The 19,266-nt window shown below is 38.3% G+C and overlaps 2 protein-coding genes across 2 annotated transcripts in view; one reads left to right on the top strand and one right to left on the bottom strand.

Moving 5' to 3' along the window:
- Positions 1 to 19,266, bottom strand: part of LOC132854914 (patr class I histocompatibility antigen, alpha chain G-like) — a 97,930-nt gene that overhangs the window by 4,792 nt on the left and 73,872 nt on the right. The gene's annotated exons all lie outside the window — the stretch shown is intronic.
- mvk (mevalonate kinase) lies at positions 3,340 to 8,747 on the top strand. The gene is given in 11 exon segments (XM_060883580.1): positions 3,340 to 3,889; positions 4,207 to 4,354; positions 4,437 to 4,590; positions 4,885 to 5,040; positions 5,426 to 5,475; positions 5,478 to 5,522; positions 6,681 to 6,726; positions 6,837 to 6,927; positions 7,108 to 7,227; positions 7,521 to 7,674; positions 8,202 to 8,747. Coding segments are annotated over 11 exon segments (1,197 nt in total). The 5' UTR covers positions 3,340 to 3,808; the 3' UTR covers positions 8,354 to 8,747.

Consider the following 19,266-nt stretch of genomic DNA (forward strand, 5'->3'; position numbering starts at 1 on the left):
AAGTTTTGAACAAAGTGTCAACTGTATTGAAATGTTATTTTTATAGGTGGTGGATGAGCAATTGCCTTTTTGACGTGACGTTCCTAAAAAAAAATAAATGTTGTTACACTCTCACAGATACACACTATAATCAGTACTTCTTCACTGGAGTCACACCAGGAATTCACTGCTGTTGGGATGCTGGATGGTGTGCAGGTCAACTACTATGGCAGCAACATCAGGACGTTTGTCTCAAAGACAAAGTGGCTAAAGAAGGTTCATAATGAGGATCAGTGAAACAAAGTGAGAGATGAGATGAACTTCAAACACGATGCATCGATGAAGCACTTATTCACACTGATGGCAAAACACACTTGGAGCTTCAATCTCCGGATCTGCTGGAGCTCATCAAACTTTAACCTTTACAGATTCAGTGACCTGTCAAACAGCAAATCCAAAACACTGGCAGTAAAAAAGAGTAAATAGAAACAAATACACACTCTCACAAACCAGTTTAGGATCATCTCATGCAGTACAGTGGTGACAGAGGAGATCAGTCTGGATCTGGAAGATCTCACCAAAACTGCAGCTAAAACACAAGATGTGAACATCAGACAGATGTGGGATCCTGCAGGAGAGTGGACTGAATATATGAGGAACTACCTTAGAGAAAGAATGTATTGAATGATGAAAAATGTATCAGGAACAGGAACCTAGCAAAGAGAGTTTAGAGAGTAAAGATAAAGTGTGTCTCTCTCTCTCATTGTGAGTAGTGTAAAATATGTTTGTGTCTGTCCAGTATAATAATTTGTAACATTAGCAACTACCTAAATGCAGAAACAAAACATGCATCGTCTGCAAGTGAACTGATTTTATTTTGTTCTGTTTTTGAACTTCATCTGGTTTCAATGTTACAGCAAAAAAGATCATCATTGACCTTCAGACTCAAGCCAGTGTGTTTTCAGCTGCAGGAATGTATTCAGTTAATGATGTGACAAAGGTTTGTACTGTGTTTATTCTGACTTTCATTTTACTTTCATTTGACCGAGTGGTTCAGTGTCTAGAGTCACCTATTGTGATGAATTCTCATCATGTGGCTGAATACACTGTAAATACTGAATTTGTTTTAAAGACTATAATAATGTAAATCTGTGAATCTCTACATCTCAGGTTTAAAATTTTAGAGCACGACAACCTGCATGTGTAATATCTGTGAATTTAAAACAGATCTATACAATACAAGATCTAAAAAATTCACCCTGATAGCTGATGTTCAGTATTTTCTCCTGTGTACAGTGACGTGTGACTGGGTTCTGAGTTTGTGTTTGTGTTGAACAGTTTAAATGAGTTACATACAAAACTTTATGAAATATTTACAGAATCTCGAAAAAATCTTAGACACTGAGATTTAGTTTTAAAGACGTTCAAAAAGTCTTGTAAATGAGTCATTCAAAGTCAGTGTTAAAGCGCCACCTAGTGTCAGTGTTATAGTGTAATGAACTGATGCAGTGTAATTTATACCATCAGCTGAATCAGGAGACGTTTTTTACACTGAGTCAAAATAACTGATTTAGATAAATATAGTGGAGGAATCTCACAGTTTTATTAGAAGAAAGTTTATTTCTGAATGTGAGGAAGTTCATTCAGGTCTCCTGTAGATCCTCTCTGTGTTTCCTTCTTTCATGGCTGTGTATCTGGCCAGTGTGAAGAGGTAATCACTCAACCTGTGTAAACAACAACACTTCACAACAGGTAAAGAAGTGACACTAATCTGTGTTAAAGGAATATTGAGAACAAACTCATGATTTTGACCTGTTGAGATATTTCAGGCTTCATGATCGGCCTCGCAGAGAGAGACAGAAAGTGACACGTGTGAACCAACCAACATCTCATAATAAGACATGGATTAAATTCATAGCACAGATCTAGTGTGTGTGTGTGTGTGTGTGTGTGTGTGTGTGTGTGTGTGTGTGTGTGTGTGTGTGTGTGTGTGTGTGTGTGTGTGTGTGTGTGTGTGTGCATCACCATACACTATTACAGTGTGTGATCATGTGTACAGACTGGATGAAGTGTGTGAGAGAAAGTAGCTCATTTGTGAAGGAATCAATCCAACTCTCTGATACAGGTTTACTGTTGAACTGCATTTTCTCTGGTGTAGATCTAAAGACACAGAAAATAACACACTGTACACACTGTCACTATTCAAACTGCTTATTTCTCTTAATCTCTCTGTCTCTCTTTCACACACACACACACGCACATACACACACACACACACACACACACACACAGAGAGAGAGAGAGAGAGAGAGAGAGAGAGAGAGAGAGAGAGAGCTTATTGTTGTTGGGATATGGAAACTATAACATGTAAGATTAATCACTTAATCACCAAACACACACCTTGTCTAGCTGATGGGTGAAGTTGTGTCCTTTCTCGAGGCAGAACTCTCTAGCCAGCCTAAGGAGGAAGAGTGTGTATGATGAAGACTTTGATACACTGTATTGATGAGATATTTTCTAGAGCAGTGGTTCCCAAACTTTTTACAGAGCCGTACCCCCGGGATTTTTTTAAACGTGCATTTTAAACACATGTACCTTCACAAAATAACCTATTTATCTTTATGCTGGTAAGCGCTAAAACGTCTTCTGCCCTATCCGCGATGCGAGGTGAAACTGTGTGTGAATTACACGCGATACGTAAAGACGTGCACTTACGCATGACACTTGAGTGGACACAGATTTTTGTTTACCGCAGATGGGGTAATTTAATTGGAAGTCATGAATTTGACCTTTTATGGCACTAACTGGCTACTTTGCTGTGAGTACACTAGAGGGGACACGTCTTTATATTCAGTCTGAGAAATACATGTCTGCTTGAATATTAGGTGCGGTATAATTACATTAACAGTTACACTTCAGCATTTTGTTCGCGTACCCCCTCCGTCACGTGGCCTCTACCCCCGGGGGTAACGCCTACCCCAGTTTGGGAAACACTGTTCTAGAGGAATGTCAATAGAATTTAATAACGGGAATCTATTGATTTTTATTTTTTATTTTTTGTTATAATTCTGATTGTAACTGCATAAGAAAAATCTGGATGCGGCTCAACGTTGTCTGTTTCTCAAATTTTAAGACTCATGATTAACATTCTGAAATAAACAGAACTGATTTTTGTCTATCATTTGCAGGCAGAGCTTCACAAATTTGTAACTTTATTAATATACATATATTCTAATAATATTTATTGCTGTATTGTGTAATAGTTTAGAGGTGATCTAAACATAGATCTTCATAAATCCTGTTAATTCAAACCAAGCATTAGTTTTAAATGAAACAATTTAACTTAATTAAAGTGCCATGAAAAGTAACGTTAATAATTAAACTTTTAGAACACGCATCTTTTCTCTCTCTTGGTATCCGTAGCTGAGTGGGCGGGACGAGCTGTCAGACGACTGATGACACGATGTGGCGATGTGCACTCTGATTCGTCAGTGTCCTGCCGTGCGTGTGGATCCTGGTTCTGATTGGTCACCGAGCAGCGGGTTTTGACTGTTTTTATAGTGTTTGAGGAAGTCAGTTTCAGAGAGTCTATTAGTCAGTGATATACACAAATTACTTACTTTTTTTTAATGATATTTAAAACCACCTGGCTTTATATCTATGAATGTATTTTTTTAGAATGAATTCGAGACATGGTCGGTGGTCTATAAACTGAACTTCTACGGCTAGTGGCTAATATTATGCTATAATATTAGTGTTAGGGGTTTAGGTGTGTTTAGGATTTTTGCCGGAATGTGGGTGGGTTTTTAATACTGGACATTGTACAGACATGTTGTGTGTTCAGGAGTGTTTTATTTCAGCTCCAGGGAAATCCATCCTGCACGGAGAGCATGCTGTAGTACACGGGAAGGTAAATTGTTTTTCCTTCAAAACACACTTCATTTTTTGACCTGATTTCTCTCTTCCACTTAAAATAATGCTGCAGTTGTTATAAATAAAAAGTTCAGAGGTGAATTTACTGATCCATCAGACTTGGTATAAATCTGATCTCTAGACTTGACACATATCAGATTTCAGACCCACACTAGAGTGATGTGAGCTGTGAAGGAGGTGAATTGAGCCTCCTCACAGCTCTTTGACCAGAATCGAGCATTTTTGTGTCTGCTGCCTCTGGAGCTCAGGTTAAAAACTTGTTTAAACAGATTTCCTGTTAATGCTCTTGAACAGGTGGCGTTGGCTGTGAGCTTGAATCTGCGCACGTATCTGTGGCTGCAGGTCACGTCTTCATCTGAAGTGTCCATCAGTCTCCCGAACATTGACACCTTCCTGTGCTGGAACACCAGTGTGCTGAAACCACTGCTGTCTCACTGTACAGGTAGAGCTGATCACTTTACACTCTTCACAATCTGTACAGAGACACAGCCTGGTGTACAAGTCCTCCCTGTGTGTATGTGTAGGTGTAGGTGAGTGTAGAAGCTCCACAGAGCTGGACACTGAGCTCGTGAGGAAGCTGAGTGTATTTACAGCCGTCTCTGATGGATCCACAGACACCAAGAGCATGGCGGTGCTGGCCTTCCTCTACACCTACCTGTGTGTGTTCTCCCAGTCAGAGTAAGAGCGAGTCCGCCTCACACATTACAGTGACCCCATGTTTTTATTTTTACTAGACTAGTTTATAAGTGATATAAAATATGTAATGTAATCATGATTTTAGAGAAGATTGTGTAGAAGCTCCTGCTGCTCCTCTTTGGGTTTTGTGAAAGTTATTATATTGAAGTAAAATGAATTTCCTATTATTAATAACCTAGTACACTGTTTACAAAGTTGGATGAAGATTTAATGAAATGTGTAATAACAAGTTCCATCATTGTGTGTGTGTGTGTGTGTGTGTGTGTTTAACTCCAGAATCCTGCCCGGTCTGAAGGTGTGTGTGTGGTCTGAACTGCCTACAGGAGCAGGTTTGGGATCCAGTGCTGCGTACAGTGTGTGTGTCTCTGCTGCCCTGCTCACTGCAAGAGGAACCATCAGATCTCCTCTTACACAGAGCCAGGAGACAGCCAGGTCTCACTCTCTCTCACACACACACACACACACACACACACTACACACACACACACAGGAGTAGGCTACTGTAAATGTGATTGCATCATCTCTTAAGGTCAGTTGTGTGTTCTTATTAATTAAGAGCAATAGAGATGCACATGAGTGAACGGGGAACCTCTGGAGTGTGTCCTGTATTTCAGGTGGAGTGTGTTGTGTTATTGTGTGTTTCAGGTGGAGTGTGTTATGTATTGTGTTGTGTTATTGTGTGTTTCAGGTGGAGTGTGTTATGTATTGTGTTGTGTTATTGTGTGTTTCAGGTGGAGTGTGTTATGTATTGTGTTGTGTTATTGTGTGTTTCAGGTGGAGTGTGTTATGTATTGTGTTGTGTTATTGTGTGTTTCAGATGGAGTGATGAGGAGCTGGAGATGATCAATAACTGGGCATTTCAGGGTGAAACGATGGCAACCCATCAGGAGTAGATAACGCAGTGGGGACGTGGGGTGAGGCTCTGCTCATATTTAATCAAGCTTCATGTTTTCAGTTCTGATAAAATAAAGTCAGAATTTTGGTCATTTAGATTTTTTTCAACTTTTATTATTGATTAGTTTTAAATTTGTTTTGATGTTTAAAAAAAATCAGTAAAACTTAATGAACAGATAAGATAACATATACAACACATTATCACACATTATCTTTATTAACACATTATCTTTATTCTTCCCACAATGGGGAAATTTCTCATAAAAAGTACAGACAAAAAAGATTAGTTGTTTAATCCTTCAGGCAACTCTGCTGACTCATGATACTGTTATTACACATTATGCAGATGATCAGTGTTTAATAGTGTCATCCAGATGAGGATGTGTTCTCTTCTGATTCTGGTTCCTCTCAAGGTTTCTTCCTCATATCATCTCAGGGAGTTTTTCTGTTCCGCTGTCGCCTCGGCTTGCTCATTAGGGATAGATATATATGGTATTTTAAATATACAATTAATATTTTTACATTAATTTTAAACTTTAATTGTATATATTAATGTATTTATTTTTGTCCTTATTTTTTCTTCTTATTATTATTATATATTTATTTTTTTTCTCTCTCTCTTCTGTTTCCGTACTTCTGTAAAGCTGCTTTGAGACAATGGGAAATTGTTAAAAGCGCTATATAAATAAACTGAATTTGAATTTAATAACATCTTTTCTCTGTGTGACTGAGGAAAATATCAACTGATGGTCAGTTAGATACAGTATTTGTTAGTAATTTAACTTGAAGTGAATTGACATTGAGAAGAAAGAATCATTTTGAACCGTAACTACATCACAGATCCACAGGATGTAGATTGAAAGTCCTGTGTCATGAGACTGAGAAAACTTTAATGAGGAAATGTATCCAGCTGCAAAGCACTTTGGGTAAATTCTGCTTCTAATGTGTGCAGCATGTTTTGATGCTGATTAACATACAGAACTTTACAGCTGAGGAGAATAAAATAAAATACATTCAGTGTAAAACATTTAGGCTCCGAACTGATGAACTGATCATCACATCTTCATCACAGTGTCATGTTCACAGATGATGCTGTAATGTTCAGAATTGCAGTTGAAGAGAAAGTTTGATTTTTTGGAAATGTTCATTTACTGAAACTTTACACTGTGTGCCTGCAGGAGGCTTTCTGCGCTACCATGCTGGGAAAATTACTCCACTCAACAGGTAAACACACTCTTCACCTTCAAACACACACACACACATGCATACACACACACAGGTTTATTCTACAAGGGGAGGGACATTGTGTGTGTGCGTGTGTGTATGTGTTGTAGAGTACCCACACTGAGGATCCTCCTCACCAACACTAAAGTACCACGCAGCACCAAACTCCTGGTTTCTCGAGTGAAGGACAGAATTACCCAGGTGACTCATTTCACTCCTTAAAGGTTCTACAGTTGTTCTTCTTGAGTAAGTTAAGTTAGATGTTAAATATTTGACAGGATTGAGAATTTACAAAGAAAATAAGTTACTCAGTTAATACACACACTGTTAGAAAAACTGTCTATTAGTGTGTGTGTGTGTGTGTGTGTGTGTGTCACCCAGTACCCGTCTGTGTTGATCCCTGTGCTGGAGTCGGTGGATGCCGTGTCTCATATCTGTGAGCGTACACTAGCTGAGATGGCTACAGAGGGAGCTTCAGCCAAACACTACAGCACACTAGAGGTACACACAAGTAGCACACACTGAGAGTTAGGACACAAGAACCACTAGGACTGTTCTCACAAGCGCTTGTGTATTTACTGTGTATTCTATGTTGTATATGTTTCCTCATTTATATAAATATCATGTCATATAGAGTTTAGTAAACTGACGAGGTTTACACACAGTGTGCAAATATTACTAAATTAATATGAGGCTTCTTTTCTCTTTCTCTCTCTCTCTCTCTCTCTCTCTCTCTCTCTCTCTCTCTCTCTCTCACACACACACACACACACACACACACTTTTTCTCCTCAGGATTTAATAGATATCAATCAGCAGCACCTGAACGTGATGGGCGTCGGTCACACGTCTCTGAACACGCTGTGCCAGGTCACACTCGCACATGGCCTCCACAGCAAACTGACCGGAGCAGGAGGAGGAGGCTGTGCCATCACACTCCTCACACCAGGTCTAGAAACATACACATACACACACTGGTACAAACACCTGATCTTTGATATCAAAACCCTGACGTTTAATATCAGTGCTTTTGAACTGGAGCTTCTCAGTAAGAAGAAACACATCAAAATATTAATTTCTCATATTTTTTATGACTCTTTGTAAATTATAAAGAGTAGTAAATTGTTCAAAAAAAATGACATCCCTCTGCCCCAAACATAATAATTATAGGACTATTATTATAGGAAGTAAGGAATAAAATTATATTATTACTACCATGTTGATTATGATAATGGTGTATGTAGCTAGCACATAGCTGGGATGTTCTTTATATGGACGATGTAAAGCAACAGTCACCATAGAAACAAGAGAGAATTAACAGGAATATAAACATTTACCTCAGTTACAGATAATTACACATAGTTAACTGATTTTACACCTGGATTTAACAGGTGTGTTGAATATAGTGTATATTGATCATAAGGATTTATTCACTCTTTATTAATATTAACTGTATTTTCCACATTGTTCCTCCAGAGACAGAGGAGCGTGTGGTGCGAGACGTGATTGAGGAGCTGAAGCAGGTCGGATTTGACTGCTGGGAGACGAGTATTGGAGCGCTGGGTGTCCTGATGCACTCACCCACTTCAGTGCCACACAACATCCTCCAGATCCTCACCAAATACTGATCTACTGAACACACACACACACACAGTACAAAGGAATATTACAGCTATACCAACAGTATTATATACAAGTTACCTGTGATTAGAGCATTGATGAAGAAAAAGTGGACACATTTTTCAACACTATAGACACCAGAACGACATTATTCTCCAGGTTTACTTGTTATCTTTGTTAAATCTTACTTATTTAAACTAACTTTATATTTCAAAATAAATCTGAACTTTCTGATAAATCTGGTTATTCTTACGGAATGCAGTTGTTGAGGATTTCTTTTTTCTTGGACTCATATGTCACTTTAACTATATTAACACACGTTCACAGCCGAGAGCAATTAGTGAGGACAGCAGGAGCATTTTAACGGCAAGGTTAAAATAAGATTAAATAAGATAAAATGATTTCTGAGGGCTTCACAAAAGTATAATATCCAATAAATGTACATTTGAAATGTGATTCAATCTTTAAAGAAAATAATTAACGTTTAAATACTATTTGACATAAACAAATTGTTAAAACAATTACTGTTACATGCCAAGACCGCTTGTCCTGTTTTAAATATTTTCTTTTTTTAAATATTTTTTTTATAAATTATAGCAATTTTATATGCATACTCTCATGACAACCCAATGAATATTTAAATTAATCAAATAATTACATATTGAAATTTGTTTTATTGTCACCTAGACGAATGGAGACATAAGAGGACAGCCAGATTTGACAAAAACTGGCTTTACAGTCAAAATTCAACCACACACGCATTTACCTATGTCTTATATTAACAGTGAATTATTATTAACTGAGCATAACAGTTACAAAAAAGAAATTTGGTGTGTTTTTCTCAGTTATTTTAAATGTAATTAGGACAATGTCGGACGAAGCCGCCTACTGACAGATCAATAGATGGCCTCTCAGCAGTACGCTATAAATGATGCAGTCTGGGACATGTTCAGGTGCAGCTCAAGTCAAGTCAAGAAGCTTTTATTGTCATTTCAACCATATATAGCTGTTGCAGTACACAGTGAAATGAGACAACGTTTCTCCAGGATCAGGGTGCTACATAAAACAAAGACAGGGCTAGGACTTAGTAAGTCTTAGCCACATAAAGTGCAACTGTGAAACCTGGTGCAAACAGTGCAGGACAAGACAAACAAGACAGTGCAAACAAAAAAATGACAAGACATTACACAAAAGACAATAGACAGAAACAGCGCCGACCAGTGTAAATACTGTATGTTCAGACAATATAGCATGTGCAGAAATATTGGAATGAACACAGTGTTATAACAGCAGCTACCTGAGATATTGTGAAGGGTTGTGCAAAACAGCAAACGACTGAAATGTGAGACAGCATGTGCAAATAGCAAATGCTGTGCAAAAGCAGCAAACAGATTGATGGCTATATATTGGAAGTGTGTGTATTTAGTGTAGGTCTGTGCAGTCCATACAGTTGATGTGTGTGTGTGTGTGTGTGTTGTGCTCAGTACTGTTCAGTTATTAAGGAGTCTGATGGCTTGTGGAAAGAAACTGTTACACAGTCTGGTCGTGAGGGTCCGAATGCTTCGGTACCTTTTTCCAGAGGGCAGGAGGGTGAAGTGTGTGTGTGTGAGGGGTGTGTGGGGTCATCCACAATGCTGTTGGCTTTGCATCAGCTGGATCAGTTGGATTCATCAGCAACCTAGTAGATGACACAGTTTACAAAACTACAGAACATCAGAACATCCCAACCAGCATGGTATCAGACAAGAACCACTGGTCTCTCCTGACCTCTTCCTTAGGTCCTGCCTACATTTACTGTATATTGGGAAAGTGATTTCAATGGCACCAGGTAGTCCTAAGACATTTTATTATCAGTCAGCTGGCTGATGACGGCACATTTTTTGTAAGAAGCATCTCAAATTCCTCTTGCTTTAAATTTAATTGATTTATTCTTGAAAACCTCTGGTTTAATATAAAATGTGAGTTAATGGTAATTAAAAATTGTACTGTACTTCATAAAAATGAAAATATTCCTGTTAAAAATCAGGTAAGGAGTCATACAAGACAAAGAGTTATCTTAACTAAAACAAGACGGACTTCCAATCTTTCTTCCATTACAGATAAAACTTAAAAGAAACTGAATTTCTGGCTTCAGAGAGATTGATCTCTAAATGGCAGAATTGTGCTGTCTGAGGCTGAAGGCCTCTCTAGATTCACTGATGCAGTTCTCTCTTTATACTGTATGATTGAGTCTACTTAAAAAAACTGACAATGTTGGATTTTGTGTGAAGGAGCAAGGCTGATTAATTAAAAAAAATCTTTGAATTCTCCATTTAAAATAAACAGGCTGAGGTGTTCCCTTAGTGATCCCCACACTGTTTGTAATGATGTCCCCTCTTAGCTTTTCTCTAAAATAGGTGGTTTGAGATTTTGTTGGTTTGTACGTAACCCTCATCAGACTTTCTAACTTCCCTAGACAGATGTTATTCTCCTGGTGATTTCACGCCACACACACTTTATGTCGAACAACAGCATCACTCAAAAAAATTGATATTTTTGGAAAATCAGTTTAAAATGATATTAGATGGTCATTTCCTTAAACCCAGTGGTCAGTTATTTACTTATACAGAAATACTCTCTGCTTCTTCCATTCCTGTATTTGCACGAATTTGGATTCCATTCCCTCAGGTGTGGTTGTGTTATTGAGAGGTTTCTCTTTTTGTTGTTTCAGATCTTTATCCCAGTAAAACACATATATGTGAAATACTGTATGTCTCTGTCACATATCACAACAGTAAAAGAGTGTATGTCACTGTATGTCAAAAAGTCTGTCATACTTGATCCATCTTGATGTCATACTCAGATGGCTTTGTCAATAATGTACCTTGTAAAAAGATAAATATAATGTAACTAACAAGATGAGACAAATCTAATTTAAATCACTGTATAAATATTATCCCTTCAAATCCTTGTCATCATTGATACAGCTGCTCTTTCTGAAGCTTGTAACAATTGTGCATTTGTTTGAGGTCAGATATTATTGTTTTTTTTTCTAGAGTTTGTTCTCTGAAAATTGTTTTTCTTTCAAAGACATTATTTTGTTTTTTTTTGACTAAAATAAGAGGTAGAGGCGGAGGAGGAATATTATATAATAAATTTAATTTATACGTTTTTTTTATTCATAAATGTAAATTTAATAATAGTTAACCGCTCTTTTTGTATTAAAATATGACACTAGAAGATATTTTGAAAGGATTAAATTTTCCAAAAATTCTATGGATGTTAGAATTTTACATTTATGTGAGTCATATGGCATAAATCAGGAGTGTCCAATCTTATCTGCCACGGGCCAGTGAGGGTGCCGGTTTTCATACCAAATAAAGAAGGTCCACTTGTTTAATCATATCATCTTGGGTTTCAATGGTTGTAATGAAAACCTGCACCCACACTGGCCCCACTGGATAAGATTGCATACCCCTGGCATAGATTTTTATTTGTTGTTGTTTTTTTAACACTGTTGCTCCCTGGCACATTAGTGGTAGGATCCCATACTTGCATTGCCACATCCTGGGTTTGATTCTTTGGCAGGGAGCTAAACCGGTCATTGAAGAGTTAACTCTCAGTGCCAATCCCAAAGGCACCCAAAGTCTGGATAAAATGGGAGGGTTGCATCAGGAAGGGCATCCAGCGTAGAACCTGCGACAAACATGCAGACAAGATAATATACTGTGGCAACCCTAAACAGCTCCTTTACAGTTTTTTGTATGTGTTTATAAGCTGTTATTTTCTATTTACCATTTTTCCTCCTTGGCTATGTTATTTTGTTTTATAGTTTGCATACCAGCCCCATTTGCTCTACCACCATCATCACACAGCCCTGAGCCATCTGGACAGCAGGAACGGGAATTATGTCAAAATGCTGTTTGTGGACAGTTTAGCACCAAAATAGAGCAGTTAGCAGTTAGCAGTACTGGACCAAGAGCAAGAAGATAGTAAAAGACCTAAGCCATATAAACAATGGCCTTTAAACTTCTTCTCCATGGTCATTATTTCTTGTACTGTTAATTCCATAATGTCATTGTTTTTATCTGACTCTACTTTTTATATAACAAGGGCAGTTGTAAAAAGCATTTCACAGCATGTTATAATGTGTGTGATATATAAAATTAGTATTTTAAACTTTTTTTATAATAATAATAATCATGATGTTCGCGTTTATATTTATTATAAATAGATAAAAAATATATAAAGTTATGATCATAAAATCTTTCCTCCTCATTTATCTGATACTTTTACTTTTGCACTCCTCAGTTCTCCTCAGAAACTGGTGATTGGTGGATTCAGAGTTCTGAACTCTGATTGGTCGGAAATCTGACACCTCCGTTCTTCCGGGAAAAAGTACAGATGTTCCACTACAAGAGATCTTTGAAAACTTGTTTATTTCTCTTAAACTAAAGTTAAATCGGAGTTAAACAGAGAAAGAATTAAGTTAAACAAAGAAAAATGGAATTAAGTCTGCAGATTGAATGTGCAAGTAAGAGATTAGTGTGTGTTTAGTGTTTTAGTGATCAGACAGTGAGAGATGTCGCTCTGCAGCACAGTGATGAAGACTCTGATCTTCTTCACATTTTCTCTTCATCTTTCATCAGCAGGTGAGTTCTGTAATGTTTACTGTCTTTACTACATTTATTTACTCTCTAATAATAAAGTTTAACGATAAAGCTGTGATAAGGGCAAATCTGACAAAGTTACACATAAATAATACAGTTAATAAATAAATCTCTCATCAAGTAAATCAGAAATACACACTTTATTATTATTATTATTATTAGTAGTAGTAGTAGTAGTAGTAGTAGTAGTAGTTATAGTTATTTTAGTTTTGAGATGTGAGTTTTATTATTATTATTGAATATAAAGTTGATTTAAAGTCACAGTTGTATGTTTCATCTTTACAGTATTTCCAGTGTGTGTTGAGTTAGTGCTGTAGTGTTAATGTGTGTTTTTACACTTTTACAGTCACACACTCGCTGCAGTATTTCTACACTGCAGTTACACCTGGAATAAATTTCCCAGAATTCACTGCTGTTGGTCTGCTGGATGGACAGCAGATTGGCTTCTATGACAGTGAGAGGAGAGAAGTCATAAAGACGGAGTGGATACGTTCTGATGATCCAGATCACTGGAACAGAATCACACAGATTCTGAGGGAACATCAGGACGTATACAAAGCCCGTGTGGTTACACAAATGCAGCGCTTTAATCAGACTACAGGTAAACACACATACATACAGAGTGATTGTGTGTCACTTTCTAAACTCCTCACTCCTAATCAGTGTAAAGATAAAGAAGTAAATTTTCTGTCTTTAATATGAGAGAAAATCAGACTGAAAATAAAGAGATTCAGAGAAATGAAATAGAACTTCAGTGTAAATGAGATGTAAATGTGTGAGTGATGAAAAACTCAATGATTAATAAAGTGTGGTGTTTGAGTGGGAAATATAGAAAAGACAGCTTAGCTGAACCTCATCACACACCTGTTTGTGTGTGTGTGTGCGCTCGCGCGCATGTGCATAGAAGTTCACACGGTGCAGCTGATGTTTGGCTGTGAACTCCATGATGATGGGACTGTTAGAGGATACAGACAGGATGGTTATGATGGAGAAGATTTCATCAGTTTTGACCCAAAAACTCTCACATGGACTGCAGCTAAACCACAAGCTGTGATCACCAAGAACAGGAGGAATACTGAACCTGGTAACAATAATGAGTGGAAGAACTTCCTGGAGATTGAGTGTATTGATTGGTTAAAGCAGTATGTGTCTTATGGCAAAGAGACTCTGGAGAGGAAAGGTAAAGTGTGTGATCTGTTACTGTAACACACATACACACACACACACACAGTATCTCTTCTCATGTGATCTGATTATTTAAATCTCTAAATGAAAAATTAGTTGATTGTTTGAAGGCATTAAAAGTGTAAATCTGTTTTTTTGTCCAACTCTAAACTCTTTCACATCTTGGTAGCCAGAAATTCTTGTTCACATGAGGAGTTTACACATTAACAGAAGAGACTTTTAATATTTCTGTCTCTGTCTCTACAGATCGTCCCACAGCATCAGTGTTTCAGAAAAAATCTCCTTCTCCAGAGGTGGTGTGTCACGCTACAGGATTCTTCCCCAAAGCAGTGACGATCTCCTGGAGGAAGGACGGAGAGGACGTGCATGAGGACGTGGAGCTCAGAGAGACGTTACCCAACCAGGATGGAAGCTTCCAGAAGAGAAGCATTCTGAAAGTCCCAGCTGAGGAGCTGCAGAAACACACCTACACCTGTGTGATTCAGCACAGCAGCTTGGAGAAGGAGTTAGTGCTAGAAGTACCAAAAGGTCCTGATCAACTCCACATACAGTAGAAACAATAAATCTGATTTCCTGCTGCAGCAGATAATAAAGACTCTGTGCTGATTTAACAGGTGGAGGATCGATGGCTATCATCATTGGTGTAGTCGTGGCTCTCATTGTTCTCGGCGCCGTTGTTGCTGGAATTATGGTCTGGAAGAAGAAGAACTCTGGTGAGAGGAGGAAGGAGGCAGATGTGAAGTTTTCACAGAACAGATTTTCAGATTTGATGAAGATTTTACTTGTTTTTAATCTGAACTGATAAACTGATAAATAAATGTCTGTCCATCATCTGTGTTTCAGGCTTCAAACGTGCTCCAGCCTCTGAAGAGTCTTCCTCCACCAACTCTTAAAGCGTGACTGTGTGTCTTCCTGCTGAAGTGAGAGAGTAAGACATGATGATGTTTACAGTGTCATATGGAAGAAAAATCTGTGTGTGGACTGAAACTCCAGCAGAATGTGTCACATTAAATTTTAGCTCAGAGCTAATCCTATTTCTTTCTCTCTGTTTTTCTAGGATACACCAGAGATGGAGATGAGGACCACACACACAGTTGGTTGTGTTGTTGATATTTCAGCTGGTATCCAGCTCTGCTCTGTGTGTGTCCATCTATAAGCTTCTTGCACTTCTCAGGTGGTATTTTCTCCTTTGCAATATGCTCAAGCTCTTGAACATTTGCAGGGTTCCTTTCTCCAATGGCAGATTTCAGCTCCCCCCAAAGATTGTCAATTGGATTGAGATCAGGACTCATTGCTGGCCATTTTAAAACAGTCCATTTTCCCCATTTCAATCATTCCTGTGTTTTGGAGGTGTGCTTAGGGTCGTCATCTTGCTGGAGGACCCTCAGGGCCTCAAACCAAGTTTCCTTACACTGTGCAAGACATTTCACTCTAGAATTGCTTGATAATCTTCTGATTTCATGATGCCTGTGATACGATCAAGGCCTCTAGTACCAGATGCAGCAAAGCAGCCCCACAGCATTATGGATCCTCCACCATGACTGTTGGTATGGTGTTCTTTTCCTTAAAGGCTTCATTGCCCCCTCTGTAAACATACTGTTTGTGTGCATTACCAAAAAGCTCCACTTTTGTTTCATCTGTCCATAAAAAATTGTCCAAGAAGGCTTAAGGTTTGTTCAGGTTCTCTTTCACAAAGATCATTCGTTTCGAATTCGTCTTTTCTTCATCAATGGGGCCTTCCTTGACCTCTGCCCATAAAGCTCCGCTTTGTTTAGTGTGCGGCGTATGGTACTTGTTGAAACAATTACACCAGACTGCTCCAGGTTGGTCTTCAGGTCTTTAGATGTTTGGCATGGTGTTTTTTCCACCTTTCGCACCAACCTTCGAAGACTTCTGTCATCAGTTTTTCTCTTCCCCCCATGTCCAGGGAGGTTCTTGACAGTTCCATGCCTGGAAAACTTCTTAATAACATTACGCACCATTGAAACAGGGATACCAAAGTCTTTGGAGATGGCCTTGTACCATTTGGAGGTCTTGTGCTTGCAAATAATAGCATTTCTGGTGTCCTCAGACAGCTCCTTTGTCTTTACCACTGTCACACATGAAGAGGGAATAACAGGTGGCTTTTTAAAAACCAAAATGATCATTCATTGGCTAATTCATGTCACATGGGTGGAGGCAATTCATCACAGGCGATCCTCATTTGTGATTTTCAATGGATGAGCCAAATTGGGTTTCCATACTGATTTGCAACAAAGGGTGCCAATACAATTGACACGGCAAACTTTTTAAATGTTCTTTATCATTTGCTGTTTTATATCAAACACAAGCTATCTGTAGTAATATGTTGTTTCACTTCATAAATTTCCTTCAGTAGATATTCCACAATATGTACATAAACTTCATGGGTGCCAGTAATGGTGAGCAGGACTGTATAGAACAGACTAACTGTGTCTCACCACGTCATCGACTCGGTAGAAATATTATTCCGTCCACTAAAGACAGATTCACAAATAACCTGCCTGATCTGTCTCAACTACTTACTGTACCCTTAAACACAAACCATCTAGATGTAATGACTAACAGCATAGGCGCTATCTTCAGTAGAACATTAGACACTGTTGCCCCAATCCGATTAAAGAAGATTAGAGACAAATCACCTGCACCGTGGTATAATAGTCATACTCACACCCTCAAGAGAGAAACCCGTAACCTTGAGCGAAAGTGGAAAAAACTAAATTATAGGTTTTTAGAATTGCGTATAAGGAAAGTATGTCCAGCTATAGACAGGCTCTAAAAGCTGCCAGGTCTGAGCACCTGAGCAAACTCATAGAAAATAACCAGAACAATCCCAGGTTTTTATTTAGCACAGTGGCTAGATTAACAAAAGAGAAAACCAAAACCAGAAATCTGAACACACTATTCCATCACAGTTCAGTAGTGAGGCCTTTATGAGATTCTGCACTGATAAAATTGAAAGCATCAGGAACAAAATAGTTAATGTTCAACATAAGAGAGCACCTTGTGACCCAATCTCACCTAAAGCTCTACACTCACAACTACAGTGCTTTACAATTACAGGACAGGACGAGTTAGATAAGCTTATTTCTACAGGTAAATCAACAACTTGTTCACTAGACCCCATTCCAACTAAATTACTGAAAGAAGTGTTACATAAAGCTGGTGAGCCTCTTCTTAACATTATTAACTCCTCGCCATCTTTAGGTTACGTACCTAAATCTTTTAATTTGGCAGTTATTAGGCCCCTCATTAAGAAACCTATTTCACACCTTCAGTTAATGTCTAAAATACTAAAAAAGGTTGTCTCTGTTCAACTGAGCTCCTTCTTACAAGAGAACAATATCTTTGAAGAGTTTCAGTCAGGTTTCAGGCCCCATCATAGCACAGAAACTGCATTTGTGAAAGTCACAAACGACTTGTTCTTAGCTTCGGACCAAGACTGCATGTCCCTATTAGTTCTACTTGACCTTAGTGCTGCATTCGACACTATACTGTAGATCATAACATTCTCCTAGATCGCTTACAAAATTACACAGGTATTTGTGGACAGGCTTTAAGTTGGTTTAGATCCTACATGTCTGATCGACACCATTTTGTATATTTAAATTGATTGTTGAATCTCTCAAGGATCAGTTCTAGGACCTCTGCTTTTCTCAATATACATTCTTCCATTAGGGAACATTATTAGAAGGCATGGGATTAGTTTCCACTGTTATGCTGAAGATACCGAGTTATATAACCCATCAAAACCAGATGAAATAGCTAAATTGTCCAAATTAACTGAGTGCGTTAGAGAGATAAAAGATTGGATGAGCTGTAATTTTCTGTTGTTAAACTCCAATAAGACAGAAATATTATTTATTGTTCCAAAAGCCAGTACACAGAAACTCTCACAATTCAAGTTCCATTTAAAGGGATGTACTGTTACTAGTAGCTCGACAGTGAAAGACCTGGGTGTTATATTAGACAGCAACCTGTCTTTTGAAAATCATATTGCCCATACTACAAAAACAGCTTTCTTCCACCTTAGAAATATTGCCAAGCTGAGAAACATCCTGTCTGTATCCGATGCTGAGAAGCTAGTTCATGCTTTCATGACCTCTAGACTGGACTATTGTAATGCATTACTAGGTGGTTGTCCTGCATCTTTAATATATAGGCTACAGTTAGACTAAAATGCAGCTGCCAAAGTTCTTACCAGGACAAGAAAATATGATCATATAAACCCAATTTTATCATCTCTACACTGGCTACCTGTTCAGTTTAGAATTGATTACAAACTGCTGCTACTTACGTACAAGGCTCTTAATGGTTTAGCTCCCATGTATCTAACTAGTCTCCTAACACGTTACAATCGTTCACGCTCTCTGAGTTCACAAAACTCAGTTCTTCTGGTAGTTCCCAGAATATCTAAAGCACTATTCGGACGGGACTAGTTTTCCAAACAACGTTTGAGTTAGAATTTTTTTCAGCCGACGTCTGTCATTTCATGTATGGATTCGGACGGGACTAATCTCTGTGTTTATTACGGAGGTAGGAGTGTCTGTGTTTTACATGTGGGTGTTGCACAAGACCACATGTCCAGGATGCGTGGCTTGCGTATGGTCATATGACCGATCAATAAACTTGAATACCGGTGCGCTAGGGTTAATACGGTAGTTCACGTTGACCAAAACAGACAAGAAAACGCGTTTTGGAAAAAACATTTTCGGCAATCACAGACATTCGCATTCAGACGGGATTAGATTTCTCAGAGGAGCGCCGATTTTGCTGAAAAACAGTAGGTAATTTGCTCTGGAATGTTTACACAGGTCATGTGTGAAAAAGACAGACATGGCAGATTCGGACGGGATTAAAATCACAAAGTACGTCTGTGAAACTGAAATTTCTCTAACGACCCCCTGTAAAACAAGTCCCGTCCGAATAGTGCTTAAGTCTACTAAAGGCAGTGGAGCATTTTCGTATTTAGCTCCAAAACTTTGGAATAGTCTTCCTGATAGTGTTTGGGGCTCAGACACACTTTCCCAGTTTAAATGTAGATTAAAAACTCATCTCTTTAGTCAGGC

The sequence above is a fragment of the Tachysurus vachellii genome, chromosome 12 (genome assembly GCF_030014155.1).
Source record: "Tachysurus vachellii isolate PV-2020 chromosome 12, HZAU_Pvac_v1, whole genome shotgun sequence".
Classification (NCBI taxonomy): Eukaryota; Metazoa; Chordata; class Actinopteri; order Siluriformes; family Bagridae; genus Tachysurus; species Tachysurus vachellii.